The sequence below is a fragment of the Haplochromis burtoni genome, unplaced genomic scaffold (assembly GCF_018398535.1).
Source record: "Haplochromis burtoni strain Fernald_Lab_line unplaced genomic scaffold, NCSU_Asbu1 Contig_340, whole genome shotgun sequence".
Classification (NCBI taxonomy): Eukaryota; Metazoa; Chordata; class Actinopteri; order Cichliformes; family Cichlidae; genus Haplochromis; species Haplochromis burtoni.
Genome location: NW_024582701.1, coordinates 271,495 through 295,911, shown reverse-complemented (window position 1 = coordinate 295,911; position 24,417 = coordinate 271,495). Strand labels below are relative to the sequence as shown.

The following is a 24,417-nucleotide window of genomic DNA, read 5'->3' as shown; positions in this document are numbered from 1 at the left end:
GAGGATTAGCGCTGTCACAGATAATGAGTCTGTACTATAATTACTATATTACAGGATAGGAGTTACTGTATATTTGAACTAGCTTCTTGCTGTGCGGCAACAGTGCTAACCACTGAACCACCCCCTGCTGAACAACCCATTCAGAGAAATAGGCATGTTACAGCTGCTGTTTCTGCCTCTATAGCCTCCTTTCTTATTAAATTCTGGTCAATTTATCAATGAATAAAAAAAGGAAAAAGAGCAGTATTAACCCACATTTATTTTAAAGCATAAGAGCAATTTTTCCTCATCACAGATACATCTTTATCACCATCCAATACTGTCAGCAGTGAGTGCAGAACATGGTGGTTTGGAGCCAAGCAAATTGCAAACTACTGTGTGAAATACTGCTGTAAATTGAAATAATGACCTGACAGATGACATATGTAAAGAATATCAGCTGAGACCAGCCCCAGCAGAAAGCAGTTCTTTCACCTGATAGCAAATTAACAAACCAAAGAGACTGCAAGACTATTTTGGTTTAAAAGCTGGCTTCATTAAACTTACAAGTCAAACTAGATAGCATTTGTATTGCTTCACATAAAAATAAATACATATTAATAAGGCTCATTACATCATGTTCAATCTGGCAAAAATCTGTCACTCCTGTGTCTTCATCTAAAAAAAACAGAAACCTCCATGCAGGGCACCCAACCCACAGAGTTTAACCAGTTATACTTTTACAGTAAGTCCCAGCCTAACATGTGCATGTGTACTCTCATATATGTATTAAAGAGGCTACAGAAAGCAGTCTTAAACAAGACTAAACACCGATCATTCTTGAGTGTGAGGTCAGTAATAAATGTCTCATCATGTCTGAATGAAGCCAATCAGAACATTAATATCTTGCTCGCCTTTGTCTGAATGTTCCATTTTCCACAAATGAAAACGTCAACAGTGCAACCCTGCTGAAACCCTGCTTTGAACTGAAAGATGTTGACATGCCAATATGCTATAAAAAAAAAGAAAAATACCAATGTGAGCCAATGATGAGCAGCAGTTCTTATGAAACATCCTATATAAACCATGGTTTCAACTGTCAAGCAACTTTTCAGACATAGATTCCTTTATTTTAATGACATCACCTCAACATGTCCACATGAGTCACTAAGGCAGGGGTGTCAAACGTACGGCCCGCGGGCCGGATCAGGCCCGCAAACGGGTTTAATCCGGCCCGTGAGATGATTTTGTAAAGTATAAAAATGAGCAGCAATTTTTCAATAAAGAAACTGCTGTTCCAATTGTGTCCATTGGATGGCGCAATAGCAATTGTGAGCTACTTTGTTTTGCCCGCGAAATTTAAACCTGATGTGCTTTGGCACCCTCATTGCCCCAATATGTCTCTGTCAAAAAAGAGAAAAGTGGATGCAGAGTGCAGAGTGTTCCAAGAAAAATGGTCATCCTCCTATTTATTCACGGAAGTGAATGGGAAAGCTGTATGTTTGGTGTGTTCCCAGCATGTTGCAGTGCTGAAAGAATATAACCTCCGTCGCCACTATGTGAGTCTTCATGCCGACAAATATGACAACTTTCAAGGACAGCGGAGAAGAGAGAAGGTGAATGAACTGTTGGCGGGTCTGAAGAAACAGCAGTCTGTGTTTACTCACAGCTGAGACATCAGTGATGCTGCAGTGAAAGCTAGCTACCTCATTGCTAACAAAATTGCACTAGCTTCAAAACCATTGAATTCAGTTTTGAAAAATTCAGGTTCATCCCTCTTCCGCAGTGACCCTCAAAACCTCAAACCTTCTTGTATAATCTTAAATCTGTCAGAGTGTTTCTTCTCATCAAAAATCTTTCACATCAATCCTGACCAGCAGCTAATGACACCAACAAATCCCTGAAAAACACCAGCCCACTGGATTTTTTCCTCTGTCTTCAAAGGCTTTCTTACTCTTTTATTAAAGACATTTCATGTTGTGACAGAAAGTTAAGACAGACGGGGTTTGGGTGATTTTGACTGAACAAGATGAGTAAATTCTTCCTTTTGCTCTGTAGTTAATTCGCGGAGACAGTAATGAAACTGTTCAAAACACATCAGCAACAACCCAGAGGAACACTCTCTGAAAGGAAATGCATCCAGATTATCCATAAGTCATTCCTACACTTCTTGCTGCAGCATACTTACTAATATTGAGTCCTTGTTCAACCCGACCCTGTTAACTGTTTATTAAAAATAGTCAACTCTTTCCAAGGTTACTGAGATTTGAAGTTAAACTTGTCTTTTTAATTCTACTATGTGAAGAATTATAAAGTGTAAACATAACACAATGAAAAGACTTTTGTGGAAACTTCTGTGTAAAACTCAAAACATTTTGTTTGGCAGAAGCTGACGGATATCTGAGCGCTGATATTTTCTGCACAAAGACTTAGCTTAATGTTTACTATTAGCTGTTTAACGCAACATTTGAAAAGAGTGCTTTATCTGGATCACTTTATGTGAAACAGTACATAGCCTACTTCCTGATGTGAGCAATCATTCCTTATTATTATTATCCATCTTAAATGTCAAAATTCTATTTATTTACCTTAAAGACAATGACATGTAGGACTTGGGTTAGCATGAACATTTTGTGGTTAAATAAGTTGTATTAAAGACACAGGTGGTGGCCTGGAAACATAAATAGTTGAACTAGATACCAACTTCAACTTCTAAAGCCCATTTCCACAAGACACTAATCCTTGATTGTAGCTGAAAACATGAAGAAAGATGGTGAGAAAGCAAAAAACTATTCACTTTTAAGTTCAGGTCAGTTGCAGGTGAATTCAGCAACTACGGCACCATGATTGTTTCAACTCTAACAATGGATTTCTTTCGGTTTTACAACTAATAAGTTAGCTAATGAGTCTTATTAGCCAACTGTTCCTGTTAGCAATTTCCAAACCCATAAAGAAGAAGGAAAAAAAGAGCAAGGCAAATGTTACAAATGATCTGTTTGACCTCTACAGCTTATATCCGTCCATTAGTTATAGATTGTGGAAGACTGATCGTTGTGTTGCTGTACGTGTCCGATGTCAGCTGTGATTTGATGCTTTCTTGTTGGTGCAGGCTATAAAGCAGGAAATCAGCTCCCTGGTGTCTCCTTTGTCACACACAGAGAGAGCAGAGATGCACCAAGGCCAACACGGCTCTGCTTTTCCACTCATGCCTCACGTCTACAATTACAGTGAATTAACAGCACAGTATTAAATCATATATGAATTATATACACCCATAAAGCTGTCTGGATTAACAACTTTTGTGACCAAGTTCCAATATTTATACGTTACTTTGCTACATTGCTAAATTTATTATTGTGCTTCTAAAAGTTAAATATCCCCTCACCCACATTCGCTCACAGCAGACGGCTGTCACCAAATGCTCATTGTACAGTTTTTTTCTGGATTATTAGAGTCTTTACCTTACAACAAGGCGCCTTGAGGTGAGTGTTGTTGTATTGTATACAGACAAAAGTGAATTTAACTTATCTCACTAACTCACTGGTCTATTGTTGATTCTACATTATTGCTTCTTCTTTATCCACATCTGTATTTCAGTTTTGCTGCTATTTGCATCAGTTAGTTAGACAATAAAATGCACTGTGATGTACTGTGTGCACAGTCAACAAAGCAGAATCTCAACTGATCCCCTGCATGTGCCACATTACTTGCTGCCCTGAATGTGCACCGAGTCACAGCTGATTCACCAAAATAAAGCACTTTAAATCAGCAAACAAACAAACAAGGGAGTGGAATCAGCCCAATGGAGATTCTTACAAGCTGTTCATCTTTCAGTGCATTTTAAAAAGACTGAGCATCTAATCATCCAAGTGGAATGATTTGTGCAACTAAACAGCAAAACTGAATAAATCTACTGCGTTTTCTCAGATAGTTTTTGTCAGCTTTGCTCCTCAGAACAAAAAGTGCTGCTTTATTTCTTAAGAAACAAATTGCTGGCGCCGTAGGTGCAAATTCCCTGCTTTACAGGGTGTATTTCTAAAAAGAAAAATCTGATAAAAGCAGGACGTTATTATTTACCTGCAGTTAGCTGTCTAAATTTGGTGAACAGGAAGCTTGAAAAGAACCGTAATAAGAGCAGCGTTGTTTTCACTTTAAATGGAAACAAGAAAGGCTGAAGCAGATCCTGAATGATGGCAAGAACAAAACAGAGACATTTGCATCACTACAGTATCTTAGCAACAGATGTATGCCTGTTTTGTACCAAATACAAGGAAGTGGAAGAGCCAGGATGGAGACTGACAGAATGGCAACTATTAAGCCATCTCCCGGAGGACCAGAGGTCCCACTTACTCCGTTCTAAAACAGGAAGCCGCTATATGAATTCTTCTAGAAATGTTAAACTGTCTCTAATGGCCCACTGGGCAACAATAAAATCAAATACTTTTCTGTGTCAGACAGGAAAATTACATTAACAGGGTCTTGTAGACAGTCAGAGGCGGATACTGAGGATGTTTCCCCCCTCTCTAGTAAATGGCTCAGCTTTGCATCTTTGACATTTTAGAAATGGTGTTATGCATAGTGTTTTATTTGGCCTCCTACTACACATGCAAATAAATACCTGCTAACAGAAAGACTCAACGTATGTACTGTCAAATCTGAACTATTATTCTGTTGGATTTATAGAAGAAAAAAACATGTTACAAACTTACAAACTACTAATTGGAGGCAGAATAATAATCTTACCATCATGATTGTAGCAGCTGTAGCATGTATGTATGTATGTATGTATGTATGTATGTATGTATGTATGTATGTATGTATGTATGTATGTATGTATGTATGTATGTATGTATGTATACGTCTGGATGTATCCCATCTCCTCCTTCACGAATGAACTAATCTGAATAAAACTTTGCACAAACGTAGTTGCACATACAGTGATTATTAACATCTATATGATTTTTAAACAGGTTTATGGGGAATTTAAAGCCTTATTTTTCGTATTCATACTATGTTCTCTGTCAGCATCCATTTCACGTGTCACACTCTTTATGTTAGTTAACAGTAGGGCTTCAACGATTCATCGACTAATTCAAATAATTCAATCATAAAAAATTCTCCACACTAATTCTGTGCTCCGATGCTTCGGTCAATGCACGCTCTGCAGCATGCAACTGTCACTATGGAAACATGAGCGTTTCAACCACAACTGAGGCAAAATACAGACCTGCAATACAAACGTATTCAGGAGCAGCGTTTGAATAAAAGTCTGACAACATTCAGCCCACATGACTCCAGTTATAAACAAAAACACAGAGTCTGTTTGCACACCGCGAGAGCAAAGAGGCGGAGCCGCTACCGACACGGTGAGCACAGGTAGAGTGAAAGACGAACGCGTTTCCAGCTGTTTCTATTAAAATATAAAGATAACCTGTGAACGTGGTCTGATACCAGACTGGTTAGATGATACAGCTTAATGAAGGCTTGTTGTGTTTTTGTTAGTGAAAGTTACATTTTCTGTTTAGTCTAAATTAATTTTATTTCTTTTAAGTTTGTTATTTTACCAAAAGATATCGCGACTATTGGAGAAAGCCTCGAGTGTTCAGTCAAAGAACTGCATGTCTCAGGACTTAGATGCTGGCTTCAGTTTTCACCCTCAGAAGCTGCCACGAATTAATTTCTTGCATTAATTCATCATAAATGTTTATAAACAGTAAAATGAAAATTAAAAAAAACTACAGAAGGAGAAATATCAGTAGCTCAGATTTAAAATCAACACATGACACCTTCAAGCAGTTCAGCTTCAAAGTTGTTCTGTGCTGTTTTAATCGGTGAATGATTTGTATATGAGAACAATGCTGGTTCCTTTGTGGTACTTTACTATTATTTACACATGAAAACTAACTAGGCTAACTTGTAAAATATCAGTGGAAACTGGAGAGAAACAGTGGTCAGTCAAGCTAAACGCACAGAAAGGAATTCAACGCTCCTGAGTGCAATTTTAACCTCATACAACAAAAACCTGTGAGCTGAATATTCTTTACAAACAGAAACAGTTGTCAGAGCATCACAGTGGTGAGCACAGGGTGATATTATTAGACTGTCGCTGGTGTCTTTTCATGGAAGGAACCAAACACCTACCAGCCAATTTCAGTCCACACTGCTTTCAGAATCAAATTTACACCCCTTCCCCTTGTGTGTCAGGCTGTTTAATCATGTGCTGCTCCTCTGCACCACCGCACAGACTGGAGGTGGACTTGCAAAGGTTTTCAACAACCAGTAAACAACACTGTGGACAGTGCGTTTCAGGCTTCACTCATTAGCGGCAACCAAAGTTGTCAGACCAGGTGACAGATGGACTGACATGTCTGGGCAACCATGGATACTGAGCCACAGCCAAAACCATTCATAGGGAGAAAAAAGGAGAGGCTTCTGGGTGAATGCAATGTAGAAAAATACTCAATTTTATGCTCTGACAGTCAGAGCAGTGAGGCTGAACGCTGAATTACACAAGGAAACCCAAGTCTTGAGAAAAAGGTGCAACGGTCAAATATTAGTGCTATTATCTAAAGAGCTCAGGGTGGAAGCTGTGGAGTTTCTCCGTCTACCTCGTCAAAGCTGGAGTTTAGCTTAGCAGATCTTTTCTTTATAATATACAACACAACAAATATTTAGGCCTGAAGTACATATTTAATACTTATACACAATTGCTAGGTGCATTAGGTACTAGAGGTGCTCAACAAAAGCACCATATGGAGTGGCAGAGGTAAAATGCACTAACAGGTGCAGTACAACACTACGCTGTATTTGAGTCAATAGAACAAATGACAGGAGTCCTGAAATTCAGAACGCAAAAGGAAACGAATATTTGAAATGAAAGGAGGGCGCACCTCAAGCCTCACAGTTAGATCAACACCCATATATAGGTTTAAAAAAAACAAAAAAACAAAAAACAAAACCCACAGTTTCAGGCCTCGGTGCGTTATCACAATATTCCTATGTAGAAATTATGCATTTACATTTTCCCCACTGCAGGTGTGCATTGCAGCCACTCTCCACACACTGTATTTGCAAATTTTAGCTTGTTTAGGACAACACGGCAATGGCATACTGTGAATACTGATTGACTTTAGTGATCTACTGCATTTTTGATTTTATTTTAAAATATATTAATTAGATGCATCATTAAAGGAAATGTAAAATTGAGTATGTAAAACAAAAAAAAATTCAGTATCATCAAAAATACCCAAAACATGTTTCAGCTAACTGTCTGCGTGTTAGCTGGCGGGCTACAGATCTATTTCACATATCTATTTGAAATGATACACAATAAGTGTCAAAGTCTTTAAGCCAGTTAGAACTTGTACACAGATATGCTTTTGCTAGCGATCAGCTAACTACAACTTAGCACAATGAGGCGATTAAATGAATTGGCTAACCTTATCTACTCAATACAGGATTTTGCTACACAAGTTAACATGCACACACTCCATGTTAGCACACATGAAGAGAAAGAAATATAGCTTAGTGTTGGAATTAATCCCAAAAATAAAACAATTCCATGATGAATGAAATGCAACTTTCATATCTGTAGTAGTATTATTTCAGAGGACTAGCAAATGTGGTGCATGCTTAGACAGAGGTTATTTACAACCCCAAAACATCCCTAAACTAAACTGTGGCAGTTTTATATTACTTTCTGCCATCCTAAAATATGTGTGCATGTTGTAACATCCAGGAATATCTGTATTATTGATTGATATCTGTATTATTTAACCTTGACAATTTTTTTTTCTTATCTGGAACCAGATTGTCTGGGTCTAATTCATGCTTGCCATTTCCATCTCTTGGAGAGGCTTTTCATACATCAAAAAAATAGTTTTGGGCAGAATGCTTCTGTAGACTGCAGCGCATTTTAATGAGAAATGCTTAATTTCATAATAATCCACACTCTGAATGTACCAAAGACAGCAAAATACTTTGTCCTGTGAGATTAAACGCTGGCAGTCTGACGACTCGGCGTGTTTTTCAGCAATAAGAGACTCTCATATGCTCAGAACTCTTCGAGCGCCTGCTGTCTGTTTGGAATTAGTCTCCATGGCAACGGACCAGACCGTCTGGCTTCAGCAAAGTAGTGCTGATGAAGTGGTGTGTTATGTTAATAGTCATCGGAGAAATAAGACCCTGAAAATATACAGTACATTTTGCAAGATTCCCCTATGGACTTGTTAAACTATAATTTAAGCTTAGCATACTTCTCACCTAGACATGTTTATGCAAGATGAGCATCACTGACAGTGAGTGCAAGCATCGGGGGGCAGTAATAGTAAATATCTGGCATGTAGATGGTTGTAACTTTAGAATAACTTTATGACTTCCCTCTATCCCACGATGCCTGTGTTTGAGGCCCAAAAAGCTGCAGCGGGGGGAGTTAAACGGCAAGAGATAAAAAGTTCTGTGCCTCACCTTGCCACACTTTGACACTGACTGGCCACATTGGATGGAGTCTGAAGCCTCTCATCGATGCTCAGCGCCTGAGGACCGAGTCTCCTTCCCACCGTCTGTCCAGCTCCTGCCTGCTGGTGCTGTTGCTGCTGCTCCTCTTCATCCTCCATCTCCTCGTTACCTGGCTTCTCCTTCCCTCGGCCCTCACTCTCGTTGTCGCTCTCCTCGCCTAAGATGTCATCCACCTATTATATTTTTGTTAAAAGGAGCTTTGTGAGCACATTTTTATCTTCTTTAACAGCAGCATGAATTCACACTGTAAATGCCACAAATACCCTTTTCATTTTGCATTTTGGCCTCCTCTCAAGTGCAAATTGGATTCATTAATTCCCTTCCTCCACGGAATACAAATTAAATCAACATGTCTTTATTTCTATAAGAAACATCTGGCAAATAATACATAAAGCTCCACTGAATCCTGGGAATCTTTAGTGAATATGGCTGTGAGAGAATGTCTGTTTATGCCCTCAGCCTTTCAGTGAAAATGCATTTAACAAATTCCAACCAAAGATTCGGTGCGGAGGAACAGTTACACATCTACAGACATTGTGCATTACTGGAGAACACTGACATAAAGGACACTAAACAAAATACCTAAGAGAAAGGCCCATGACTGCAGCACATAAATTTGGATTTAAATATTTATTTCATGATAAGAATTGTTGTTTTCTTTTATTCATTTACATTTCAGATCTTTATGTAAGACCACAAAAATTAACAAAAGATGTTTTCCTTTGGCTCATTTTTATGTGTTTTCCTATTCTCTCTAACCAACACACACCAACACACACACACACACATACAAACGCAGACTTATGCACTACTAGTTCTTTATGCTAATTAAAGCATGACCAAGAGCAAGGTAATAATGAGGTCAGTCTTTGTAACAGCTGTGAGCCAAAGGCTTCCAGGACACTTTCCTCTCTACTCTTGACTCTGAAATATCAAACAGGAAGCCTATCACGAATATGGTCATCTCAGGTACACAGCTCTGGCTCAGGAAGCCTCACTCATCGCCTGCCTAAACCTTTTTTTTTTAAATTGAGGAGCAGCCAATCAGATGAAAGCTGGCTTAAAGGGGATGAGGAGCTACAGGAAGCTTTTTTTTTCAGGAAGTGAAAGAACTGAGGGACTGCACCAACATTATATAAGATAAATACAATATATAAGAATTTCTTAAGAGCTGTGAGCCTCCAAAAAGGAAAACATGAAACAGAAAATAAGTGTAGTGGGTGCCCAAATCTCTGGAGAGTACTGCAGCAAGGTAAAGATTAGCACATTTCATTGTTTGCCATTAAATTTCAGATGATGAAAAGCTCTATTAAAGGACTAATTCCTGTTCAAATTATCATCAAGGAGAACCTTGTACATTAGTCTGTTCGGTTGATCCACTACAGATTCTAATTATGCATGTAATTATATCTGGAAAGCACTTTCCCTTTTCCATATAATTGGGTAATATGCTGTACTGTAATGACGGTGATTAAAGTTGGGGGGATTAAAGAAGCTGGAATCAGATGTTTGATGCAGGTACTGTTGTATTAGTTCAAAGATAAACAAAATAAAATAATATTAATAATCTAATTATGTGCTGCTTATTTTATGTCTTCCTTTGTTTATCCTATATAACTCTCATAAGGATTACAGTTTAACATTGGTTTATTTGCTGGCTTGTTAAATTAAATTAGAGAGACGGTTGCACTGTCAAACAGTCAATGCCATACAAACTTCCTGTAAAAATGTCAACTTTTATTTTAATATTTCCATTTTGATGAATTTTATCACAAAGTTAATTAAAAAATATTACACTATTTAAAAAACAACAACAACAAAAAACCAATAACAAAAGCTCATCAATCCTTTATTGTATTAGCTGCTCAATTTATAATGGCAATGGCTACGGACCAACAAACTACCCAACTGGCTGCTTTCAGATCAATAGGAATGAATATAGCCTCAGCAAATGTCCAGTCTTTGACCTTAACAAGCATCAAGCTCCGGGAAAGTGAGATTAATGAGAGGGGCGTAAGTCAGGATCACGTCTGACATCAAACCAGGTTTTGTTGGTGGTAACATGAACAACACAGTGTGCCTTGGTTAAGGTAGAGGGTAAAAGTGCCAGTAGTAATAAGTCTGATGTAAAAATGGAGAAAGAAAAAATTTTTAAAAAGGAGGTCAGGTTGTTCCTCGTGTTCCATTTGCTGAATCAAATTTGAATCAGCTTAACCCTTTAGGGCACCAATAAATTGCAGTGTAAGACAAATAAAACAGTTTTTCTTTTTATGTCTGTCAGGAAAACAAATGAATATTCATCATTAATTCCTTCTAAAATATGATCATCTCAGTCCAGTTTGCCCACGACGATCTACCATGAAAGCGAACACTAACAATCGTTTAGCCTCGTCTCTGTGGCAGCTGCTAAGGATTTAAATGGGTTCTATTTTTCTGTTACTACAATCAAAATATGAGGAGGGACAGATGGGCTGTTTATTAGAAAGCAGAACCGTGTACAAAACATTTGTAAAAACTGGCTTAGGAAAGCTATTTCATCTAAATAAAGTTAACATTCTCAGGTTTACAGTTATGATAAACAGACATTTGAACCAACACATATGAGGTTCTGACACTGCAGCTACTATATTTAACCTTGATGGAAACAAGCACTTCACCAGACTGCAGTGTCACAAACAACCAGCCTAAAGACTACGGTTGATGTGCTGGAAGTCCTTCCCGGCTGTGGAAAAGAACAAAATTATAATATACAGAGATACTGGCAGTCAATGATACTACTCCTCAGGCTCCTAGTAGATATACCTGTGGTAACAATTTCAAACTCCTTGTCGCCTTGTTCTCGAGTTATTGCATTCACAAACTCGGGAGTCCACGCTGCCCGCCTGCTCACCCGGCAGGGTGACAACAATACCCTATCGGCCTTTCACAGCTGAGGGGTAAAAAGCTGAAGTGAAACTGACTTTAAAAGCAATGAAAAGCACCAACAGCAGCTTCTTGCACCTCTGCTGTTTGTAGTGAATTCTGTTCCCTTCCACTTCACAACCAATCGGCATTAGATCTACACATTAAGTCATCCAAATTGAACTGCAGGACTGAATCGGAGTATGTTTGTGTAGGCTGCAAACCGCTCAGCCATCTTAGGCTCTGTGCAGCCAAATACTTTAGCAAAAAGGACATTCAATTAGATTCTATTTATATATCAAAACTTTAAAAAAAAAACACAATAATAAAGAGAAAACTTAACAATCACATGACCGCCTTTGGACAAGCACTTGGTAACAGTGGGAAGGAAAACTTCCATGAACATATCCAGAGTATCCCATGTCAGAAAGCCAAAAATGGAGCAATATTTTCTTAATTTGTAACTCTAAACATGATTTCTCCTTTCTTCCTGATAACTGAACAGGTGTTCAAATGACACGAAATGACTCTACTTAGATTTGGTGCCAACATTTGGAATCTACAACTAGCAAGCTCTCTTTTTCCGAAGACCATCTTCTAAAAAAGAGCCAGTTAGCCTAGCTTGCATATCTCAGCTCCTAACTTACTCGGCTAACTAGCAAGTACCAAATTTGCACAATAGTTACCCTAAAATGCTCAACAGTTTGATGAGTAAGACCTACCTACATCACAACACAATGGAACAGGGAGTAATGGCATGCTTATTAAGAAGTTTTGAAGGAGCGTTGTGCTCTCAGTGATACATCTCAGGCTCTGGCTTACAAATCACAGCACATGAAACACCTTCAAATCTGCTCATACTGGCATCAAGAATAGGGTTGAGTGACCTCATTAGTACCATCCCATTATTCCATTATTATGACACGTTAAACTAGCATCTCTACAAGTTAGTTAAGCAAGGGAGCTGAGGTCTGTTTTATCCGAGATCTCTACACAGTGAAAATTACTTTGCAACCACAAACCTCGCACCCCCCTAATGGCCAATAAAAAGAAAGCGGGTTTCAGGTAGTTTTCAGATCCAGAAGCTACATATATCTTTTATACAGTCTACCATAAGTAGAGTTACTGACACAAAACTAGAACAAGGCAGATTCAATGTAATATAAATGTGCAAAACAACATTTGATCACTGATCATATCTGTTATTAACCTCTGTCTCTCTTCCACAGCATGTCTTTATCCTGTTTTTCTTCTTTTGCTCCAACTTGTCGCAGCAGATGGCCGCCCCTCCCTGAGCCTGGTTCTACTGGAGGTTTCTTCCTGTTAAAAGGGAGTTTTTCCTTCCCACTGTCGCCAAAGTGCTCACAGGGGGTCATATGATTGTTGGGCTTTTCTCTGTATCTATGAAGCGCTTTGAGGCGACTTTTGTTGTGATTTGGCGCTATATAAATAAAATTGAATTGAATTGAAACAATCAGCCATTGGCACGAAGCTAATGGCTGATTGATATTACATTCTACCATTATAAAAGGTATGCCAGTAGAGCAGAATAGCAGTAGTATAGGTTCTTAGAAAACAGGTCTTTATTCCACAGACAGGGGAAAAAGCACAGTATGTATCAATTTAAGAGCAAAACACTTACATGTACTGTGTGTGCATCAGAACAGTTCCTGTCTGCTACTCACCATGGAGCCACTGTACAGAAAGCCCCGTCGGCTTCTGATCATTTCCTTTCAAAGACCAATGTACAGTTCACTCTGTCAGGTAGGGTTCTTACAACCTTGGCAGAAACGGAAGCATTAACAATCCTCACAAAGAGCAAGGCAAACTTCCCACAGATTTTTCTCCTTTTTTTTCTCTCCTGGATATAATCAAAGGCCAACCAAAGAGCCCACCGTCAAACTTTTCAAAGCACAGCACGACGCCCCCTCAAAGCTTGTTTAGAGGCATGCTTTTGGTCTTATCACTGCAAGCTGGAAGTAGTGAGTGAATAAGTTTAGTGCAAGTGCGATTACAGGGAACGGAATCTATTTACAGCTAAATATCTCCGCTGCTAAACTATTGTGTTCGCCTTGTTTTTGACCCTCCCAAAGTTGACTGTGATGATAAATGTGTTCGAGGGAGGTGGCGAAGAGGTGAAGGAAACAGACTGACGACACAAGAACGTGTTTTGATTATCACTCAGTCGTAAGATGCAGACAAACCACAGTAAATGTATCGTGTTTTACAGAATAGAAGATCACCTGTGGCAAATATTCTTTTGGCCGTTCACAGGCTGCCAAAGCAGCTGCGACCTGTTGAGAAACACTTCACGAGACATTTGAGTCATCTGGATCCAATTCTTTGAGCCCTGTAAAGCTGAGGTGGCTATTCAGCATTTGTTTTCTTTTTTAACAGAATGATGATAAAATACTCGGAGTTACAAATGTGATTTGATTAGTTACTTGACATTAATACCGGTTTAAAAGCACAGAGCAACAATGAGTATCACGCTCACAGTCTGAAGCAGCAGCTTGGAGCTTTAGATTTAGTTTACCTTTGCAGAGTTGTAGTTCAAATGTAAGCTGGTTAAAACTAGGGTACAGCTGTGCGAAAATAATCTTGCAATAACTGGATTGGCTGGAATATCTAAAGTAAGGCAAACTAATAAAAGGCACATGCAGAGATGCCCATCTACAAACAAAGAGTCACAAAATATCTGACAGTGACTTCGCTGACTGTTGTTTGTTGATGTTATTTACGAAGGAGCAACTCACATTTTTTAATATGTACGCTCAGGGACATCTAAAAATGTCAGCTTTTGTTTTGTAGTCTCTGGCAGGTTGATGGCTTATTTAAAAAAGAAAACAAAGAAACTGCAGGACGCAGCATGTGGGGAAAAAACAAAAAAACCCACTAAAAATACAAAGGATACAAAAGCATATTTAAAAGGACCACAAACAGAACAATGACAGCAGTTACTCAAGATCATGCTTGAGTAACTGTATCCTATACACTGTATCCTATACACTGTATCCTATATCCTAATGCTTGTAAGCATTAGGATATAGAAATCATTAGGAATTAAGCTGCATTGTTCTGAAAGACAGGTTTCCTGCCATAATACATTTATTCATACAAGACAAATAATTGTTTGGTTTTTTTAAAGAACATTTCTTCAATCATTTGTTTTAATCTCCCTGATTACTAATAATGGGCATCGGCCAAACTTTTATTTACACTTCTGCTTTCAATCTGTGCAGGTCCTACAGTGTTCAGAGCTGGAGCAGCAACACATAGTAATTATACCACAAAAATGCCAATCAGAATCAATACTGGAATTATTAATCAGAAGAAAAACCCCCTGCAGAACTCAGAACCACCTGATCATAAGCAACCAATAAAGCTTTCTGACTGGCAGATGCTTCAATTAATCGACTGACCCTTTAAAATCAAAGTCAGTCAGGTCTTTACATCCAACATGTTGCCTTTGAGAACCAACGACTCAGCTACTGTCTGAGTTGTGTGTCTCTCAAGCACAGATCTAAAATTCCGCTTTTTAACTCTTAACTTTAAGATTCATATACTGAGAAATAAGCCGACAGTCAATTATGATCAAACAAAGGGCAGCAATTAGAAGAAGCCTTTACTTGGGGGAGCACTGAACAGATGTTGCCCGGCGGAATGAGTATTAGCTTGGGCTGAGAAAATTAGCAGCCATTGATCAAATTTCTGCTCTGACATCTTACTTTGCATAAAGTATCTCTTACACCTTACCAGGCTGGTCTTTTACAGTCCACTGATATTTGTCATTTTGTCTCCATTATTATATGTGATGGCATTTAATAAAGGTTTTTCTATCCATCAATACCAAAGACTTACATGAATAATACCCAAAATTTTTAACAACCTGACATAGATGGATGTTCATTTTAGCCACATTAGCTCCTAATGGAGTAGTCTTTCAAGAAATACATCAACCTCCTCCACCTATGGAGCTATGTAATGTTTTTATTTTTTTTAAAAAGGCATGGTCTACTGTGAGTTTATTATTACCATCATGTATTAATTTCACAATGCCAAATAAGACAACAGCTTAATCATTATGATGCTAAATAAATTATCACTGCCTTCTGTGAAGATCAGACTACAAGACAAGTGTGATGTAGGTCCTGTACACGTTCTAGCCAATTACACCTTTTCTCTTCTGTCAACAGAACAACCCTTGGTGAATAGCTGCAGACTTGCAACTGCTCTCTATACAAATACATTTTATTAAAGGGTTTTATCATGACTACAGACAACTTTTTCAGTGGTGGTTTAGTTCCTCTTTAATGGTGAAGGAATAACTGAGGCCAATGAAATGGCCTTTGTGAATGTTACTGAACTTTTTATCCAAAATATCAGCTGCAACAGGATAAGGAAAAGCAAGAGACAACAGCAGACGGCTCTACTTGAACAAACTAACCAGTTAACCTTTTCATTAAAGACTTGCCAGCTGATCTAGGAACTCCAGGGTTTCTCCAGTGTTTTTTCAGGGCATCGCAGCCTTAAGTTGACCCCTGTGTTTTTTTCTAGACCAGGTTTGGCCAACTCCAGGCCTCATGGGCCGGTGTCCTGCAGGTTTTAGACATCACCCTGGGTCTACATACCTGAATCAAATGATTAGTTCATTACCAGGCCTCTGGAGAACTTCAATACATGCTGAGGAGGTAATTTAGCCATTTAAATCAGCTGTGATGGCTCAAGGACACATCTAAAAGCTGCAGGGCACCGGCCCTCGAGGCCTGGATTTGGACCCCACTGTTCTCAACAAAAGCGATCCTTACAACCCTTAAATTTGCTAACGCTTAAAATGCATCTTATTAGATCTACTGTTCCCGTGAACTGTTTATGCACACACATAAAGACAGCTTCTAAAAAAAAACCTAGAGATAAAATACAATTGAATAAAGAACAAGGCAAACGTTACGGCTTAATACAGTTGTACCTGTGTGTATGATTGGATGGGTACTTAATAAGGTAACTAAATTATTCATCGAGTCGGTCATATAAAATACCTTTACTGTGACTCTCACTGGTGCTCTTTGTATTGTATACAATCCAGTCTGTAGTCATACCAGTGTAACTGACGACAGATAATGTTGCTGCTGCAGGAGCAGGAGATGGCACTGATCTTTCAAAATGTGCAGCAAAAACAAACAAAAACACAGCAGCATTCCCTCACCAGCCTCAGTCACATACAACTATGAAAGACTTAGCTTACCTTAATTACCAAACAGAAGTGGACAGTAGGGGTGGGTGATATAGACTCAATATTAATTAATTCCAAAGAGCTGCAGTCACAGATGACAAACTTTCTAATTTAAAATGAGAATCTATTGCTTTAAGCTGCCAGCAGCAGCATTATAGTGCAATAATAGTATATAGTAGTAATATTAGTATAATAACAGCAATATATCCTTAAACCAAAAATAAGTAAGAGAAAAATTGCCTAGCTAGTGTTTTCCCTGGTAATTTTTGGAACAAAGCGTAAGGCTGATATGTGGCTGTTTTTCACACCAGGGAACAAAAAAAGCATAGTGTTGCTATAGCAACGACTTTGCTATACAATGTAAACATTTATACTGGTATTAATACAGACAATGTGAGCCTTAGTGGACAGACATAAGCGCAACAGCTAAAACAAAATTAAATAAAAAAAATTTTCTTTAATCTTTCCTGATTTATTCTTTATGCCTAAGATTTGACCGTCTTATTCAATCAATTTTTACCTGTGTAAAAATGGCACACCTTTCTTCTCCTCCACTCTTCATTGTGACCTCCACAAAGAGGATGCACCGATGGAAAAAAAACATCTGACTGACGGATATTTAAGACTGATCCCGATATTTGGTAAAAAATGTCTTTTTTTTTCCCTTTTCTATTTATTGACTGCTATAAAAGCCAACATCAATAAATGGATAGATCAGCAGATAGCCAATAAATTGGTTGGGCTCTGAGCTTTACAAACACACAGTTACATTAAGTGTCAAACTAACCGTGTCTGTTTTCTCTTGATTGATCGTTGTAGCTGCTCCAAATAATTCAATTAATTTAATTAATTGCAATCTTTTTTATACACCTGCACACACATATGGCGCTATGTCAACTGGTACATTAAACTGAACTGAATCACACCAACCCAACAACTTTTCTGGACAAAATCCAATAGTACGTACCCCGGAGCTTAGCTATGAAAAGAACTTTCTTAAATCTTAAAGTTTTGGTGTAGGACTGGTTCGCCTACCTAAAAAAAACATCACTTTCTCTTTATATTAAGGTAACTCACAGGAGAAAACAATATGCCTGCAAGCGCTACAATATGTGAGGTAGGAATCCAGAGTGGGAGCTCAGCATATTTCTGTGCAGCCAATCAGCAATCATTGTTCTCACCAATTTCTGTTTATGCTGGGTTAGTGTACACGGAGCTCATGTTTTCAGCGTGAGGGCAGCTCATGGAGAACTTTTCATAGCAAAGTCCCAATGAAGAGGGATTACATAAGCTACACCCTGCCAAAATTACCGACTTCATCTGGGAAAGGTAGTCAGAGGTGGTAATAGAGCCGACGGCTGATTGCTGAATGGAGTAAGAGTGTTGATGGCTCGTTCAAAGTGGGGAGAGGAAGATGAGGGCTTTGTGCTGGGTGAGAAAGTGCTCACTGGAGACCATCGGGAAAAGAAATTAATGGAAATGAATACGAGAAGTCGATGTGAAGCTATTGTGATTACTAGCTATTTAAAACAAAACAGTAATGTTATGCATTGGGACCGGTGAATCGGGAGCACAAAGAACTCCAACACCAATCTACTCATACCTGCAGCTGTTCATTAGCTCAGGGTCACAAACCCAGCTCTCATTGTTTTGAGTCAAGGGCATTCCCATCCTCTGCTTGCTCCTCATAAATAAAGGAAAGCTGAAGTGCTCAAATGGAAAAGATGCAGCAATCTTCTGAGAATGAACTTTTTAGAGGCTCTGTAAACAGGAACACGCTGGTTTCTTTTTACCATTATCCAGAAAAGATATGCTAAAAAAGCTGAGGTTAGTCGAAGAGAGTTGCATAAGGCTGAACTGAAAACATTACTGTGAAATAACAGACCCCACGTAGCTTCAGGTGACAGTTTTGTGTTATTACTTTTTAGATTTCAGTGTTTATATCAATGATGTGGGTTTTTTTAACCTTAGAAAAAAATAAATCTTCACCAAGTTGCTCAGAAAGGAATAGAAGCTTCTTTTTTTTGTTGTTGTTTTTTTTTTTTAATGTGGACCAATAGTGGACATTATGCAACAGCCAAATGAGAGATTTCTGCCAGGCTGCCAAAGACTGGTGCAAATGGAAACTGGACCAGATGGAATATTCATCCCGCTTCAGGTCAAGGGCTAAATGATGGATTCGTGTGACTGGGAGCAATAATTTGCTGGTTGTGTTGGCATGATTCCTGTTTGCAGCATTGGTCTGATTTGATCAGTCTAATGTCTTCTAATTAAATTCTTTAAAAGTTGTGAAACTCAAATTCAGCACCACAGACCGTATCACACACTCAGCGTAATAGGTAGATGATTTCATCTGAATAGATTCACTTCGCTCAAACTTGACCTAATACTCTTTTCTTATAAAGCTACATTGTCTTACTTCCAACGTATGTTTTCTAAGCTCTACTGTGAAGACAATATGGGTTTATGAGATTTCTAAATCAATGCATTCTGTTCTTGTTCACAAACGTTTTCAGAATTGAACTCTGTTTGGATAATGCTATGCTGTCAGTGTATGCCCAGTTAGCATGAAAATGTGCTTTGTTTTTGCAGTTTTCAAGTAATTTCACATCTTCCACTTTCCACATCTTTCTCTAGAATGCGAGGCTTGTCAATCAGCTTTGAGTGTGATCAATCATAATAACTTTAAAGACAGCTAACGTTTTATGTGGTTGCAAAGCACATCTTAAGAACTAGTTCTGTCAGACAATAGCCCAGTCCTTAAAAGTTTGACAGTATTCTATAAAGTTGAGGCTAATTGAAGGACGTTTGAGTTTTTCTGTTAACACTGCCAGACAATTATCAGGAGTTAACATGAAGCAGCTAAATATAAGATTGTTTTTATAATAGTCTTTTAAGTGAGCTTAAACAGCAACCCGAATTAAAAACCTTCAGTGAGTATAAATAGACTGACATTTAAAAACACCAAACTGAGCTAAAATCACAAACAAATTACAAACAAACAACTGAGTTGTTTATTACAATAAATTAAATAAAGACATCACAAAAACTGTCCAGTAAATGTATTAATTGCATGTCCAGAACTAAAAACACATCTTGGCATCAGACATAATGAACCTAAATTTAAGCACTCCGGGTATTTATACGCTAATGCTGTAAGAACACACGTTCAACCACTCAAATCCAAGTTCCCCTACTACATATTTGCTAATGCCAAAAGGCTCAGGACAGGTCTCCATGTCTGAGCATCAAATGCAATTATCCCTCTTGTATTTCCAGATTCTGTAGCATTCATAAATCATTAGTAAACGCTTGGACTGATGTAATCTGAGAACTGATATGATGACAAGTAGCAGTAATCAAGCTACGGCACCCTGACCCCAAGAGGAGCTTTGCACTGGATTAAAAGTAAACTTGTGACTTTATTGCAAAGAAAATAAATACATTTAAGCTTTTAAATCAACAAAAACGCTCATTATTGGCCAAATTAAATTTCACAGATTGCAAGTCTTAATACACTATATGTTGAAACTGGTGGGACTGCTATGCTGTTCACATTAAAACTTAAATTACGGGTCTAACTCTGTTCACAGAGAGCAGCATGTCTCTTTGGCACACATTAGCTGTGGCAGGGTGCAGCACGTGCCAAATGACTCTGCTGGCAGGAGACTGGGTTAAAATGCTCTCTCCTGGGAGACCATCCAAATGGATAAAACAGGTGTTATTACGGTTGGCTGTAGGGGGCTTTTTTCTTTTTCTTTAATGAGACAGACAGATGCTAATGGTCGGCCTGCTTCTTCTACATTTATTTGCTTTCTTCTTATGATTATCATCTTCTATATTAATTCTAACAAAAATAAATAAATTTTGTTTGCCATGCATATCATATTTTGGGAAATACGACCAAGATCAATACTTGCAGGTGAAGAGTGACTGATGAATGCACTATGGTCTTAGACTTAATGAGCCATGTGCGTGGGGGAGCATGCTACTCCAACAGCAACCGGTCTTATTGCTCGCCTGACTTTATAATACCCACATGCTCATTTATTTACTTGATTTAGAATCCTGGAGCAGATGACTGCATAGAGTCTCACTAATAACATCCAACATAGGACTGATGGTCCACATTCCACATCATTATGTTAGCGAGAGCAATAAGACAAAACCGATTCCAGTCATTTCCAGTCATAAATGCAGCCATCAAGGGCACAGCAATTTCAAAGAAAGGTCATCCAGTTGGTACACGGTTATTTGCCAGGCAGCTCTGCACACATTGCTCCAGGTAAACTGACACAAACACCACCATGTTACTATTGCTGGCATTTAAATGTGAGGCTGTCCAACTGACTCAAATGTGTACCTTACTTGAGCCAATTAAGTGTGGTTCTTTCCCTCTGCCCCTGAAGATCCAGAGTGTTTAAGAATGTCACAGACTGGCCTTTAGCAAAACAGTTTGAAGAGGATGACATTTGAAATGCAGTGCATCTACAAAGGACCCTTCACTTGAGTCAACTTCTCTACCCCTTTACAGAGCAAAACATGGTGAACGAGGCTTTAAGCTTCACTTGCAAGAAGCAAACAGTCGTGCCTTACAGTTCTACAAGTCTGATAAATTGTAGAGGTGGGAATCACCATACATCCCACGATACGATATTATTGCAATTTTTTAAAATATTTTGCGATATTCAGATTCTGTACATAAAGGTAAACTTTATCAATATTCATTTTATCTAATATCAAAGTCTCACACTCAGTCTTTCTCTCATTTCAGTCAGTTTTATTGTTGACAAACTGAACGGTTTGTATTACAGTCTAGTCCAACTTAACTGAATGCAACCATCTGGTACAATTATAGCTATTCTGAACTATGCAATTTATGAAAACTATGCAGCCCATTCAGCAACTGAAGAATTTGAAAGTAAATTAAAACAAAATATAATTTTACATTAAATAAAAAAGTTTTAAACTTAATTAAAATAAAACATGTCTTAAATTTAGTTTATTGCTGCCAAAAAAAAAGTTAAACACATTTGGACAGTGAAGGAATGTCAGGATTCTTGCTCAGAAAAAGGAGCTGATCAACATGCTCTGAAGTCAGAGCATGTTCCAGTCCACAAAAACTTTTTTTGTAACAAAATATCGATTTCTGCTCTCCCTGTATCGATACATTATTAGCAAACAAAATATCACGATACTACACAGTATCGATTTTTTCCCCCACCCCTAATAAATTGCTAAAGCTAATAATCGAAACTAAAAAAAAACCAAAGGCCTATCAACGTGCCTTTATTCAGCTACTCGGAAACATTTTTTAAACAGTTGCCCCTTTGTAATACTGTGATGTAATATGATTGTAAATGTATTATTTATGGAAATAACACAGTAAGATGATATAAGCGCTATGCAGGATGTAGCAGGATTATCATTTATTAATAGCGGAGTATATAAAATTTCATTTCATTTCCTTGTCAGTCATAATTTATCTTTAAACACGTACACATCAGGCAGAATTAGTTTAAGAGGTGTTGGAATAGCCCAGTAGTGTGACTTTGAGAACTACAGCCTAGAGTAAATAAAATTATATGCCTTAAAATGTTTAAATAGACCACTTCAAAGTAAACATAAGGGTTTGGACACTGTATTTTTTCCCAAAACAGAGCAAGATTAAACAAATCATTATAAAATTGCCCCCAAATTAATGATCAACTTCAGAACTAATACCACATTTACACAATTGTGTTTTGGGAATAATACTGGGAATCAATTCTGGATACCTTATCAGGCAACTTGATCTTTATCCACTATAGTGCTACATCAGCAAGACGCTGGCCTTTAATTAAGACTGAAAATTAATGCTTGGTCCATGCTGTCATGCTAAAGTTTTAGTGCACATGGTCGTGATAAATGGGAAAAAAGCATGTGCTAGATAAAGACATGTGACTTTCTAGAACAGTACAACCAAACCTCACCCCTTCTGTCTTTATGCAAAGGAGGATTAATACTTATGAACAGTTAATTAAATTGAACCCAGAGTCAAACAGGCCGAGATCAATCTGCGACCCCTCCGGCTGCTTAGGGAAAAAAGCAATCCATGAATGGTTGGCAGGCGGTTGCTAGAGGTTGCTGACAGAGGTAAACTTGTCTGCACATGAAATTGAAAAGTGTGACTCAAACCAGGAAGAGAGGCCGTTTCTCTTCAAAGTAATAGCTGTGCCTTTTGAAACATATTTACTTTTACTTTAAAGGCACTTGATGTCTATTTGTTTTGCACTAATTCAAGCTTAACTATCGCTTGGCCAGTAGTTGGTGAGTGTTTGGAGACGGGTCAGCATCTTCCATGCAAGCTATGGGCAACTACAGCAATCTCAGCAAACCTGATGGGAATACACGTTTTTCCTAAGCAACCAGAGGCTGTCAGGAAATCGCAGAATGGTTTCTAAGCCTGTATGACCTAAATCTTAGAGCCAACTGCCATAAATGTCTATAATCCCTGATGTTAAGGATGGACCTATGGATAATCACGATCCTCTCCAATCTCAATTTCATCTTGTGTGTCCAACCTGGTTTGCATTCATTGCCAAATCCTGTTTAACAAGACAAACGTTCCTTTGCACTCTCTTTTTAAGGGCAGAAATGTGGGGAAAGTGTGATTTTCAAGCTTCCCCTGGGCATCGAAATATATCCCCCCCATCTATAAGAGAGCAGCTATGAGGCTTTGACACTTCAGAAGATTGAGAGATGGCAGCTCTATCCTCCAGTAGTTCAGCCCCCTACTTCACACAAAGCAATTACAGAGTGCAAAAAGCTCTTATATCTGTAGGAGTTCACAGAGGATGAATAATTAGAATAATCAGAGCAATGCCTACAGAGATATGTGAGCTCATAATTTCACCAAGGTAGAACCAGCGAGAATTACCACATTTGAACAAACTACATTTTCCAAACCTCAGTCTAACAAAACAGTTAAGCTAATTTACTTGCATGTTCATCAATGAATGAAAGACAATCATTTCATACTTAGAACACATACATGGTTTTCAAGCACCATGCCATCCCTGTTTCAAAACAGCATTTCAAAGACATGAAAGCCATTTTTTCAGTCTAATTACACCAGGTCATACATAATTATACCAAAGCTCTGACCAAACCACTGACTGCTCCATTTGCAGATTAATAACAAACCCACAATGTTCAGTTTCCATTTGGCTGCAGTGGTTCTAAAATCCAGTCTGTTTTCCTTTAGCCACAGCATCTAAAAGGACCCATTAGATGCCTCTACCAGAAAGAATTATATTGAGTAATATTAAAGGTTTTAGTACAATGAACTCTTTGTTTTGTGTGCTTACTAGGGATGGGTACCGGTATCCGGTGCCATGATGGCACCGGTTCTGACATAAACGGTAACCAGACCGAAAAGCAGCGCACATTTTGGTGCTTTTTTTCCTGAGACGTCATACACTTTGGATTCTAGCCATTTTACCTTTCCGAGGATAGTAGGCGGGCCCAGGTACGTACGTTCTTTTAGAGCAGAGCTACAGAATAAAAAGTCTGGCTGTACTTCACAGCAAAAGATGCAAACTCAGCAGCCTGCAACAAGTGCTTTAAGCTGATACTGTGCAAAGGAGGTAACACCTCGAATCTGATGAAACACTTGGCGATGCATAGCGTTTTTTTAAAAGCTGAGAAATGCACCGTATTTGATAGCTTGCTGCGAGATCTCACACCGTGCACATCGACTGAGGGTGTGGTGCCTGTTATCAGACCCGGAGTTTGCAACATCCCCC

The 24,417-nt window shown here is 38.4% G+C and overlaps 1 protein-coding gene across 3 annotated transcripts in view; it reads right to left on the bottom strand.

The window, feature by feature from the left end:
- ctdp1 (CTD (carboxy-terminal domain, RNA polymerase II, polypeptide A) phosphatase, subunit 1) overlaps positions 1 to 24,417 on the bottom strand; it is a 102,039-nt gene that overhangs the window by 54,010 nt on the left and 23,612 nt on the right. For 2 of the 3 annotated variants that reach the window (XM_005942580.3, XM_005942581.3), the window contains exon 12: positions 8,446 to 8,669. The exons of the other annotated variant lie outside the window; for it this stretch is intronic. In XM_005942580.3, coding sequence (XP_005942642.1) covers positions 8,446 to 8,669 — 224 coding nt within the window. The remainder of the gene's footprint in view (positions 1 to 8,445; positions 8,670 to 24,417) is intronic. 3 annotated transcript variants of the gene reach the window in all.